The sequence below is a fragment of the Ranitomeya imitator genome, chromosome 1 (assembly GCF_032444005.1).
Source record: "Ranitomeya imitator isolate aRanImi1 chromosome 1, aRanImi1.pri, whole genome shotgun sequence".
NCBI classification, from domain to species: domain Eukaryota; kingdom Metazoa; phylum Chordata; class Amphibia; order Anura; family Dendrobatidae; genus Ranitomeya; species Ranitomeya imitator.
In genome coordinates this window covers 10602779-10615720 of record NC_091282.1, presented here as the reverse complement: position 1 = coordinate 10615720, position 12942 = coordinate 10602779, and the positions used below count along the sequence as shown (strand labels likewise).

The 12942-nt window shown below is 42.0% G+C and overlaps 1 protein-coding gene and 1 pseudogene across 1 annotated transcript in view; one reads left to right on the top strand and one right to left on the bottom strand.

The window, feature by feature from the left end:
- Positions 1 to 12942, top strand: part of LOC138658177 (zinc finger protein 850-like) — a 129688-nt pseudogene that overhangs the window by 24963 nt on the left and 91783 nt on the right.
- LOC138657411 (uncharacterized) overlaps positions 762 to 12942 on the bottom strand; it is an 18531-nt gene continuing 6350 nt past the window's right edge. Inside the window, exon 2 of the mRNA XM_069745184.1 lies at positions 762 to 4240. Coding sequence (XP_069601285.1) covers positions 1586 to 4234 — 2649 coding nt within the window. The 5' untranslated portion in view covers positions 4235 to 4240 and the 3' untranslated portion in view covers positions 762 to 1585. The remainder of the gene's footprint in view (positions 4241 to 12942) is intronic.

Genomic DNA, 12942 nt, shown 5'->3' with positions numbered 1-12942 from the left:
TTTGGTTCAGATCCGACCCCCTCCCGGACTTCCGCGCCGGCCTGGAGCCTTTCTGGGCATCAGGCATCTAATTTAGGCCCCGGCTTCGGCCTAGCTGAAGCTGCAGCCTCCTCTCCGCCCCCCCGGCCCGCCCCCCGGAAGACAAATATGACACTCTACAGTGTCATAGAGGGGGTGGATTGAGACAGAAAGGGCGCCTTTTTACACAGCTTTGCCGCCTTTTTACTCACTCTCCGCCCCCTTCTTTCCCTGCTCTTCTCCTTGGCTGCCATTTCTACTGCAGCAAGGATTAACCCTGCATCTTCCGGTAAGCAGGAGCAGGACCAGGCCAGCCAGTCTCTGGGGGGCACAGGACTGTGTTTCTTCGGTGCTGGACCTAGGAGCAAACTGGTGGGGTAAGATCACAGCTGGGTTGTTTTACTTGGCTGTGAATCCATATTCCCTATAAGGCTCCTCTATAAGGTTCCTCTGCATTGCTACCCCTGTAAGGTGCTCTGCATAGCCTGTAAGGCGCTCTGCATAGCCAGCCCTTTTGCACTCTGTGCACTATGCCGGGCTCAAAGTCCGAGAGAACCAGGCAGGACTGCTATTATGCATTCTGCACAGCTTGCAGGACCGCTCTTCCCAGCGGCAACACGTACCCGCACTGCCAGGGCTGCACTCAGACTACTGTGTCGGAGCCCCAAGAGGCCCCTGGTAATGCCTCAGTGTCTAATGCCACGCCGGAATGGGTCACTCAGTGTTAGAAAAAGTAACCGTTCCTTATTTTTGTAAGTAATACGATGAGAATAGGAAAAATAAGCAAAATTGAATTGTGTGGATAAAACAAGTCTTATTTAATGTCCATTCAAAAATTCATTACAAAATTGAAGAAAAAGTCAGTTTATAAGTCCATAGCACACAAATCAAGTATTATATTATCAGAGAAAAATTAAGCATAGGTCTTACGTATGTCTTTGAGGCATGATGTGGTCCATGTGGAGTATTCTCATGGAATGAGAAAGTCTGCCCCCTACTGGTGCTGGGTCTACCCTTATATACTCTTTTGACCCATAGACTTCCATTGGTTACTATCTTTTCCTACCTCTTAACCACATAAGGTGATCTACCTGGTACCATATTCATAGCGCATACCATATTAGTAAAGCCTAACATTTTGCAAACTTACATTGGCTCTTTACATTACCACCCTTTACATTACCTCATGGTACATCTTAAATATATTTTGTCTTAGTTACGGGTAACCTAAGCAATCCACATATAGATACAGTTTGACAACTCCTCTTAGGCTTTGACATACAAACAACAGATGCAGAGGCCAAGGTCCTCAGGATAGCTGACATGCACACACTAGATAGAGCTCAGAGCTGATCTCTGCATATACGTTGCATTATTATATTATTATTTTTATTATATATTATTTTACATTCCCCCCTGATTATGATTTGAGAAATATCATAATCAATCCTAAACTCTTTCTCTCACCATTCGTATCACATTCATTCTTTATTCTGAAAACCTTGTATCAACATCTGCTTTGAATGTCATCTAAATTTTGGAGTCTAAAATAAAATTAAATCAAAGATTATATTTTTCTTTTTAGCATTTCTCTCAAAATATCATCCTCCTTTTTCATTTCTATCTTTATCTTTTTGTAAATATTCTTAATTTTACACATAATAATTATTTGATATATGATACACAGCAAAACTATAATAAATATAATAACAATCGGATTAGATAATACATTTTCTACTGCCATTTTCGCTGAAGACTGTGACCAACTATTTACTGATTTTCCTAAATTTTTCCACCAAGATGAGCCTGACATACTCGTCCATTCATGTTCAATATCATTTAGATTCCCTTGCTCATGTCTGAATACAATTTCAGCTTCTTTTAGCTGTTTTGTTAACAAATTTAACAAACCCTTATCTTTCTTTATCTCATTTGTCCACATATTCCAAGGAAAATTATTTATTTGAGACAAATTGAACTGTATTGGAAGGATTTTTAGATTCCTTGAACCTATTGACGTAATATTAACACTTCCTTCCTTCTTTGAGAGAGTTTTCACATTTCCCTCAATACAATATAAACCTATTGTCAGATTTTCAGTATGTACACAAGATGAAAAGAAAGCAGAAACAACTTCTTTTTCTGACATAACTTGGAAACAAATCTTATTAGTGCTTACTGGTGTCACCAAGTCATGGATCGTGTGTACATTCTCAACTCTGCCATGACATGAGGTATGATTATGGAAACATGAATGGTAAATGACTTTATCCTGTCCAGGTAAACACATTACCTTAGAAACAAAATTTAAGCATGAGGAAATGTCTACTTGTTCAGTGTTTGTACCGTCAAATGCAAAATCTGTGTACTGTAATTGATAATATAGCAATTGTGTACGACTAACAGGAATTCCCAGAACAGCTATAGGAACCAGGGTTTCTTCTCTTCCCGACACTGGAATCAGTGATGTTCCTACACAAATGTCCTGTTCACATCCTAACCACTTATTTACCCACAAATCTGTATGATTTAACGCAAAATTATATTCTGTAGGCAAATTCCTCATTAGTCCTAAAGGTGTAATTCCACTTTGTAATGCTTGTGCAATCATTTTCAGATTGGTGGAATATTCAATCTGAATTTCTAGACATGTTTTGGCCACTTGAGATTCCTGTTCACTTTCTATCAATGCTAAAGTAGCATCCTGTAGATGTGACACGGAAGATCCCAATACAGTAGCAGTGTTCAGAACCATCTTCTCAAGGACTTGATTCAAACTTTTCTGAATCTTTATTCCTTTACCGCCAATATATCCCACATTTTCCAAATCTGATTTAAGTGTATGTATGTCCATAGTGTTAATTAGACTTCCTACTGTTCCTAATCCCCCCAAAATACCTTCTAACACTCCCCTCTTACTTCTAACTTGTGCTGGGGTTCTTTTCCCAAACCATTGTTCTATTCCCATTTCCATGTTAATGAGATGTGATTGACACTGGGGATATCTAGAAGAGATTTTCCAATTAGACATGTTAAAAGTCCATATCATAGTCACAAACACTCCTTCTCGTAATAGAGGTTTAGATTGGAATTGGTTAATTTGGAAAGGGGTAGATGGTTGAAATCTTGTCTGTGTGCATACATTATCTACTGCTGACCATATATTCACATTTACATCTTTACATTGTTTGTAATTATTTTTCGTTAAAACGCAACATTGGTATAGTCCAGAATCCTTAGGAGATGGATTATCTACAGAAAAAATAAAATTCTTATTCAACCATCTCACATTACCGGATTGACCTCTGTGTATAACATTTGTTGGACCATTTGAAAAACTTCCCAAAAATAATCTATCTTTGGTCCATGTTAACAGAGATTCCGAAGGTAACTCTAACCTTGTGTTGCATTTTAATGACAAAGGAGACATATTTTCTTGACTGTGTACTGTTTGTGGTGTAACCCTCACTTCTGGAACTATAGTATTTGTTACTGTAAAAATTACAGATACCTGTACTTGTACTGGTTCTCTAGTTATCTGAAAGTTCCATGTTTTTACCCAATCTTCATCTCCCTCTGTAATAGAAAGTAATGAAGGATCTAAAATTTTCCCAAAAAGTTGTGTCTTTAACCAAATATCTGTTTTGGATGTTCCAAACTTCCCTTTTGCGATCATATCATTTGTAATATCACCTGACCACACAGCTTTTTCTTCACCCTTTATCTCTATATTCCAGAATAACACATCTGTAGGGTTACATTCCCATGTGCCTGTCTTATTATTGTGTACATAATCTCCTTGTAACTGTATAAACCCAGTCTTAGGTCCTGTGGTAACATGTAATATTATGTCAGTGTCGTGTATGAAGTGTAGCTCAATACAGCATTTTGCACCATAACCCATGCAAATGTTTCCGGTAATATCTACTGAATTGTCCGGTATGTCTTCGTCTATTAAGTTTTGTAGACTCGATCCTCTTGGTTTCCTCGAATGTAAAGTTCTTTCAAAAGATTCATTCACTTCACTAATGTTGGTTCCACGATGCAAGATATCTTCTGCGTAGATCACCGTTGAAATAGTACATAGCAGCAGAAATGTGATTCCCATCAGATAGTAGCTTTTCTTGGGAAATGTCGTCTTCTCCTGAAGGATTGGTGTTGATTCCCTTCCATCAAGGTCATGGTGTTTCGTATTCCAGCTCTTATTGGAATCCATTTCTTCCTAAAAGAAATGCAGTATCATTATTTTGCAATATACAATTTGCATTGATCGACATGTACCCACACTTTTTGTTGTCTGCGGGTATTTTTGACCGCATTAGATGCTCGTTGGACAAGAATCATAACTCGTCCCATGGTTTCAATAATCTCAAAGGGACCTTCCCAGTTACTTTCCCAAGGTCCATTCTTCCTGAAAGTTTTGATCATCACCTGAGCCCCTTTTTTGAATTTGGACTCATATGGTGGCTCCATTCTCTGCATTCTTGATGCAGCATGTGGAAGAATTGTTTTCAAATTTTCCTGCAACAATTGCAACCATTTGGACCTTGCAACAGCATCTTTTTGAGGTGTGGACAAAAATGGTTCATGTGGAAAAATCAATGGCATTTTTCTTCCTGTCATTAGTTCAAAAGGAGTAAACTGAGTTGTGGAAGAAGTTGTTCCTCTCACACTCAACAATACAAAAGGTACGGCATCAACCCAAGTATTGCCTTTGTCCAATAGCATCTTGGCAATTCTGGATTTTATTGTCCTATTCATCCTTTCCACAATACCAGCAGACTGTGGATGGTAGGGTACATGGAACTGTTGTTGTACCCCTAGAATAGTACAAACGGCTTGCATGATTTTTCCTGTAAAGTGACTTCCTCTATCGGAGGAGATCATTCTTGGGATCCCCCAAGTACAAAAGACATGGTTAACTAATGCTCTAGCTGTAGACAAAGCATAATCTTTTCTGACAGGTAAAATTTCAACCCATGTAGAAAAAACATCTACTACTACCAATGCATACCTGAGACCATTTTTACCTGATGGTAGCGGACCAATGTAGTCAATTTGTAGTGTAGACCATGGACCATCTGCAGGTGCGGTTCGGAGTAATGGCGGTTTCTGTCCTTTTGGTCTTGGATTAATTTGGGCACAAATGAGACATGATTGGACAACACCTTGTACTGTCTCTTCCATTTTTTCCCAGTAAAATTTCTCTCTGAGAATGTCTAACAATTTCTGCTGACCCAAATGACCCAAGCTTTCATGATTATATTTTGTAAACTCGGCCTGTAGATGTTTTGGTACAACAGGACGCAACTCCCCGTTTAAGTCATGACACAAAACCCCGTTTTCACAAACAAAGGGAGGTTTTGGATCAACCCGGGAAGCAACAAGAGATTTGTCTTTTTCTTGTTCTTCCGCAAAAGAAGGGATATGCGTGTCTGTTCTTTGAACTGCTCTAACCTCGAGAAGTTCGGATTGAAACACTTCTTCTCCTGTCAGGGCTGCCTCTTTGGCTAACCTATCTGCGGTGGCATTTCCAACAGATAATTCGTCATCAGATTTTTTATGGGCAGGAACTTTAACAATAGCAAAACCATTAGGGGTTTTTGATGCTATCTCAAAGATTGTTTTCAGTGTGTCACTATGTACAAGAGTCTTATTAGAAGAATCTACATAGCCTCTTTTTTCCCAAACTGGCAGATAATCTGTCAGTGATCTAACAACATAGGAGCTATCACTGTAGATTACAATGGGACACCGATCGTCAGCTTCGTTCAGCTGTAGCACCATTTTTACTGCTTCTAGCTCTGCCCTTTGAGCTGAAAAATGACTTGGTAATTTGTGTTTTACAATCTGTTCTCTTTTGGGATAAAAAATGGCATATCCTGAATAGTAGTGTCCATCTGCATAGAATCTGGAACCATCTACAAAAATTGGTTCATCAGTTGCCTCTGCCTTCCTCCTGAAAAGCGATGGACTAGGATCCTGAAAAGACTGTAAACAATCATGAGTTTGTCCTTCATATTGCATCAGTTGAGGAAGAACATATTTGGCTTTATAATCTACCTCAATTTGTTTGGGAGACAATGACAATAACCAATGAGCAAATCTCTGATGTGACACACCTGGGATATTATTCTCAAAGAGAAGTTTTAGTGTAGAATGAGGAGTTTGCAAAGTGATTTTGTTGAACCCAACAATGTGTTCAGTTGCTTTGACTGCAAAGTACACACCTACCAGGTGTCTTGCACATGTCTCAAAACCTCTTTCAACAGGTGAGAGAAGTTTAGAAAAGTAGCCCAAAATTCTCCACTCTTCTCCCTGCAACTGTAGCAGCACAGCAGACACAGAAGTCTCTGATGTGTGCACTTGCAAAGCAAATGGAGCCGAAGGATCTACTGTGGACAAAGCAGGTGCAGTTTGTAAATTCATTTTCAATTGTTCAAATGAGGTTTGTTGTTCATCACCCCAGGGACCAAAGTAATCACTATTTTCACCTTTTAGAAGATCGTACAAAGGCCTGGCCTTGTCTGCAAAATTTTCAATGAAGTCCCTTGAAAAGTTTATAAGACCCAAAAAATGTCTCACTGCCTTGTGTGATTGTGGAACTGGTAGAGAAGCAATTGCCTCTATTCTTTCCTGCAGTGGCTGTCTTTTTCCTGGACTCAACAACACTCCTAAAAATCTGACCTCAGTCTGCATCAATTTGACCTTTTTAGTGTTCAATTTCAATCCTGCATCATGCAGCAGCTCAAACAATTCTTTCAGAAGTGAAACATGTGACTCTTTGTCCTCAGTAGACAATAGGATATCATCCACATACTGCAAAATACAATCAGGTCTCGAAAATTTAGATAATACCTTTGCCAATGCCTGATGGAACACACTGGGTGACAAATGCGCCCCTTGAGGTAGCCTGCAGAACAAATATTGCTCATCCAAGAAAGTAAATGCAAACTTATACTGACAACTCTTTTCAAGAGGTATGCTGAAAAAACCATTACTGATGTCCAGTACAGAGAAATATTTGGCCTTTGCATTCAGCCTTGACATCATGTCATGAGTATCTGCAACAATGGGTGCTACATTGGGAGTATGTTTGTTAAACATCCGCAAATCCAATATCATTCGATAAGAACCATCAGATTTCAAGACACACCACAAAGGATTGTTACTGACAGAATTAGCCTTTCGGATGACACCTTGTTTTAACAATTCCTGTATGATCTTTGACATAGACTCAATTGATTCTGGAGGCAATTTATACTGACGCTGAGGGGGTGCATCTTTTCCCTCGACATTCACAATGACATTTTTCATCAAACCCACTTCATTCCTGAACTGAGCCCAAAGAGAAGGAAAAAGCTGTACAATTTCTGTCAATACCTCATCACCACCAGTTTCAGGCCACAGGTGTTCTGCTGACACAACATCATTTAAGCAAATACTTCCAACATGGCTATAATCACTAGGATCAATGACTACAGGTTTACAACCATTAGAATCTTTCCAGATCACTTGATTCCCTAGATCAACAACCCATCCAAATTTCTGCATAAAATCTGTGCCAAGTATATTTTCAGAATCATGACAATACCAAATGTCAATTGTTGTTTTGAAAGAACTAGGTATTTCCAATGTCACATCCGTAACTAAGGTTGCTTTAGTTCCACCTTTTCCACTAAAACCAACAATTGTACAAACTGGTGAATCTGGTTGTAACTTCAAATCAAGATTTGTTACGCTTAACTGGGCTCCTGTATCAATCAAAAATACAACAGTCTGTCCTGCTAGATTTACCTTGATAAAAGGTCTCCCACAATCATCTAATGTCACTCGAGCCACAAATTCCAATGGATGAGGTGTAGGAATTGTCTGTGATTGTCAGAAAGATGGAGGAGATGGGAGAAGTCCAATGTCCTTTTTAAAAGCACTTGGAGTTCTATTTCTGGACTCCGTCTCCTTTACTGTCATCTCTCTGATCTGTCTGATTAATGGTGCATACGGTGACTGCGTTTGTCTGTTGTCAGTGTGAGTGGGTGCATTTGATTGTAATGGAGGTGCAGAAGGCCTAGTGGATAGTTTTGGCATGAGTCCGTTTTCCCTTCCAAGTTTTTCTGTCCCTTGTGTACCTGACTCTGATTCTGCTCTCAAGAATTTTCTGCACTGCCACTTTAAGTGTCCAGGTATACCACAGAAATAACAATGAATATTGTTCCTTTGTGTAGTATTTCTACCTCTATGATCTACATAATCTCTGCTCTGGAAGGTTACTGTAGGTCTAGGTTCCAGCTGGCCAGGGGCTGGCTGGCACTTTTCAGCCTGGGGGGCAATCACAAGGCAGTGGCCCTCGAGTTACGGTGGCCCTCCTTTTCCCTGCTTACCTCTGGCCATTGCATTAAAGCAGCAGAAATAACAGGCTTTAAAAACAGGCTGGTACAGAGATATGGGAGCAGAATCGAGCTTACTACAGAGATATGGGAGCAGAACCGAGCTTACTTCAGAGACATGGGAGCAGAACAGAGCTTCCTACAGAGATATAGGAGCAGAACCGAGCTTACTGCAGAGATATGGGAGCAGAACGGAGCTTACTACAGACATATGGGCGCAGAACCGAGCTTACTACAGAGCAGTATAATATAGTAAAATATATAGATGAATTAGAAATGGCGACACACACAAACGTCATCTGCATTAGTAATACATGCACCATTACATAATTAGTTGTAGGCTGGGTTCACAAGAGTGAAGTTTACATTCTGTATACACACCACAACCCCCAGCCCCGCGGAGGGTATCCCTCCTGTAAACCCAGCCTGATGGGGACAACCCCTTATAAATGGAAGTGTGCTCCTCTAAACCATGCAATCACTGCCAATCCTCCAACCGTAAGTGGTGAATTTCCAGAGCTGGGAAATGGGAGCTCAATATTAGAACACGTCAACTTTGGTTCCCGTCCTGCCTCAAGGAAGTATGGTAGACAGGTGTGATAAGACTATTAGAAAAACTACTGCCACACACACAGCAGTACATACTGGCAGAAGTGTGAGGGCATTAGTGCCTGGGTATGGACATGTCAGAGGCTAGAGAGAAGAAAGCTTGGTCCCTCTTAGCTTCTGGCAATGTTTTACCTCAGCTCACATTTGGGCCATACCATTGTAAAACAGGTAGACACATTTACCCACTGACCCTACTATTCATAAGGAACTGCTGTCTACCCCTTAGTTGCCCACTGTATATAGTCAGTGTGGGAGTGTGGGCTACAGAACAACACAGGGCGATGACACTGCTACCTGAACCCTTCAGCTGCCCCACAATATGCAGGGAGTAAAGGAACCGTCACACTCAGCGACGCTGCAGCGATATAAACAACGAGCCGACCTAAACTAGATCGCTGGAGCGTCTCTGTTTAGGTCGCTGTAGAGACGTCAAACACAGCAACTCCAGAACGATGCAGGAGCGATCCAGTGACGTTACGGCGACTCACTTATCGTTCTCACTGGTTGTTCGCTCCATGTAAAACAGCCGGAGTGTACCGATCCGACACACATCTAGGGGCCCTATGCTCATTGCTGGAGTCGTTGCTTTTGATGTCAAACATGATGAATCACGCCGACCTGGTGACGAAATAAAGTTCTGGCCTTCTAGCTCCGACCAGCGATGGCACAGCGGGATCCAGATCGCTGCTGCGTGTCAAACACAACGAGATCGCTATCCAGGACGCTGCAACGTCACAGATTGTTGTCATTCTCGTTGCAAAGTTGATGAGTGTGACGGTACCTTTAAACCAGTACAAAGTATGCAGAGCTGTCCAGGGCCGTACTGGGACAAAAAAGGAGCAATGCCACACAAACCCCACCAGCCCATACTATAACACTCCCCCCACACCCAATCAGTGGATTTTCCTATACTGTGTTGTGCCCTTCAACGCTCCTCTTAAAGGCGTTATTTGAAGAGCCATGTGTGAATGCCGTCACAGTGCGCACGATTGACCGCTTCTTTAGAGCGCCGGTTCTCAGGATCATGGGGGTCCCAGCGGTCGGACCCCAGCAACTACATAGTTCTCGCTCGGGAAAGGGGATTACTTGGTATAATCCATTTAAATGTGTTTTCCAATATATATATTTTTTATTTTCCCATAGTATTCCTGAAAATATTAAACCAATATTAACCCTCCCAAAGACCAATGTCACCTATCCGAGAACAGGACAGGAACAGGATTGGCAGGAGGAGTGGTACTGTGCATTGTATATATACAGGACAGGAGGAGTGGTACTGTGCAGGGTATGTATACAGGGCAGGAGAAGTGGTACTGTGCATTGTATATATACAGGACAGGAGGAGTAGTACTGTGCAGTGTATATATACAGGACAGGAGGAGTGGTACTGTGCAGTGTATATATACAGGACAGGAGGAGTGGTACTGTGCAGTGTATATATACAGGACAGGCGGAGTGGTACTGTGCATTGTATATATACAGGACAGGAGGAGTAGTACTGTGCAGTGTATATATACAGGACAGGAGGAGTGGTACTGTGCAGTGTATATATACAGGACAGGAGGAGCAGTACTGTGCAGTGTATATATACAGGACAGGAGGAGTAGTACTGTGCATTGTATATATACAGGACAGGAGGAGCGGTACTGTGCATTGTATATATACAGGACAGGAGGAGTAGTACTGTGCAGTGTATATATACAGGACAGGAGGAGTGGTACTGTGCATTGTATATATACAGGACAGGAGGAGTAGTACTGTGCAGTGTATATATACAGGACAGGAGGAGTAGTACTGTGCATTGTATATATACAGGACAGGAGGAGCGGTACTGTGCATTGTATATATACAGGACAGGAGGAGTGGTACTGTGCAGTGTATATATACAGGACAGGCGGAGTGGTACTGTGCATTGTATATATACAGGACAGGAGGAGTAGTACTGTGCAGTGTACATATACAGGACAGGAGGAGTGGCACTGTGCAGTGTACATATACAGGACAGGAGGAGTAGTACTGTGCATTGTATATATACAGGACAGGAGGAGCAGTACTGTGCAGTGTATATATACAGGACAGGAGGAGCGGTACTGTGCAGGGTATGTATACAGGACAGGAGGAGTGGTACTGTGCAGTGTATATATACAGGACAGGAGAAGTGGTACTGTGCAGTGTATATATACAGGACAGGAGGAGTGGTACTGTGCAGTGTATATATACAGGACAGGAGGAGTGGTACTGTGCAGTGTATATATACAGGACAGGAGGAGTGGTACTGTGCAGTGTATATATACAGGACAGGAGGAGCGGTACTGTGCAGGGTATGTATACAGGACAGGAGGAGTGGTACTGTGCAGTGTATATATACAGGACAGGAGAAGTGGTACTGTGCAGTGTATATATACAGGACAGGAGGAGTGGTACTGTGCAGTGTATATATACAGGACAGGAGGAGTGGTACTGTGCAGTGTATATATACAGGACAGGAGGAGCGGTACTGTGCAGGGTATGTATACAGGACAGGAGGCGTGGTACTGTGCAGTGTATATATACAGGACAGGAGGAGTGGTACTGTGCAGTGTATATATACAGGACAGGAGGAGTGGTACTGTGCAGAGTATATATACAGGACAGGAGGAGTGGTACTGTGCAGTGTATATATACAGGACAGGAGGAGTGGTACTGTGCAGTGTGTATATATACAGGACAGGAGGAGTGGTACTGTGCAGAGTATATATACAGGACAGGAGGAGTGGTACTGTGCAGTGTATATATACAGGACAGGAGGAGTGGTACTGTGCAGTGTATATATACAGGACAGGAGGAGTGGTACTGTGCAGAGTATATATACAGGACAGGAGGAGTGGTACTGTGCAGTGTATATATACAGGACAGGAGGAGCGGTACTGTACAGTGTATATATACAGGACAGGAGGAGCGGTACTGTGCAGTGTATATATACAGGACAGGAGGAGAGGTACTGTGCAGTGTATATATACAGGAGGAGTGGTACTGTGCAGTGTATATACACAGGACAGGAGGAGTGGTACTGTGCGGTGTATATATACAGGAGGAGCGGTACTGTGCAATGTATATATACAGGAGGAGTGGTACTGTGCAGTGTATATATACAGGAGGAGTGGTACTGTGCAGTGTATATATACAGGAGGAGTGGTACTGTGCAGTGTATATATACAGGAGGAGTGGTACTGTGCAGTGTATATATACAGGAGGAGTGGTACTGTGCAGTGTATATATACAGGACAGGAGGAGTGGTACTGTGCAGTGTATATATACAGGAGGAGTGGTACTGTGCAGTGTATATATACAGGAGGAGTGGTACCGTGCAGTGTATATATACAGGAGGAGTGGTACTGTGCAGTGTATATATACAGGACAGGAGGAGTGGTACTGTGCAGTGTATATATATATAGAGGAGTGGTACTGTGCAGTGTATATATACAGGAGGAGTGGTACTGTGCAGTGTATATATACAGGAGGAGTGGTACTGTGCAGTGTATATATACAGGACAGGAGGAGTGGTACTGTGCAGTGTATATATACAGGAGGAGTGGTACTGTGCAGTGTATATATACAGGAGGAGTGGTACTGTGCAGTGTATATATACAGGACAGGAGGAGTGGTACTGTGCAGTGTATAGATACAGGAGGAGTGGTACTGTGCAGTGTATATATACAGGACAGGAGGAGCGGTACTGTGCAGTGTATATATACAGGACAGGAGGAGAGGTACTGTGCAGTGTATATATACAGGAGGAGCGGTACTGTGCAGTGTATATATACAGGAGGAGTGGTACTGTGCGGTGTATATATAAAGTGCAGGAGGAGCGGTACTGTGCAGTGTATATATACAGCAGGAGTGGTACTGTGCAGTGTATATATACAGGAGAAGTGGTACTGTGCAGTGT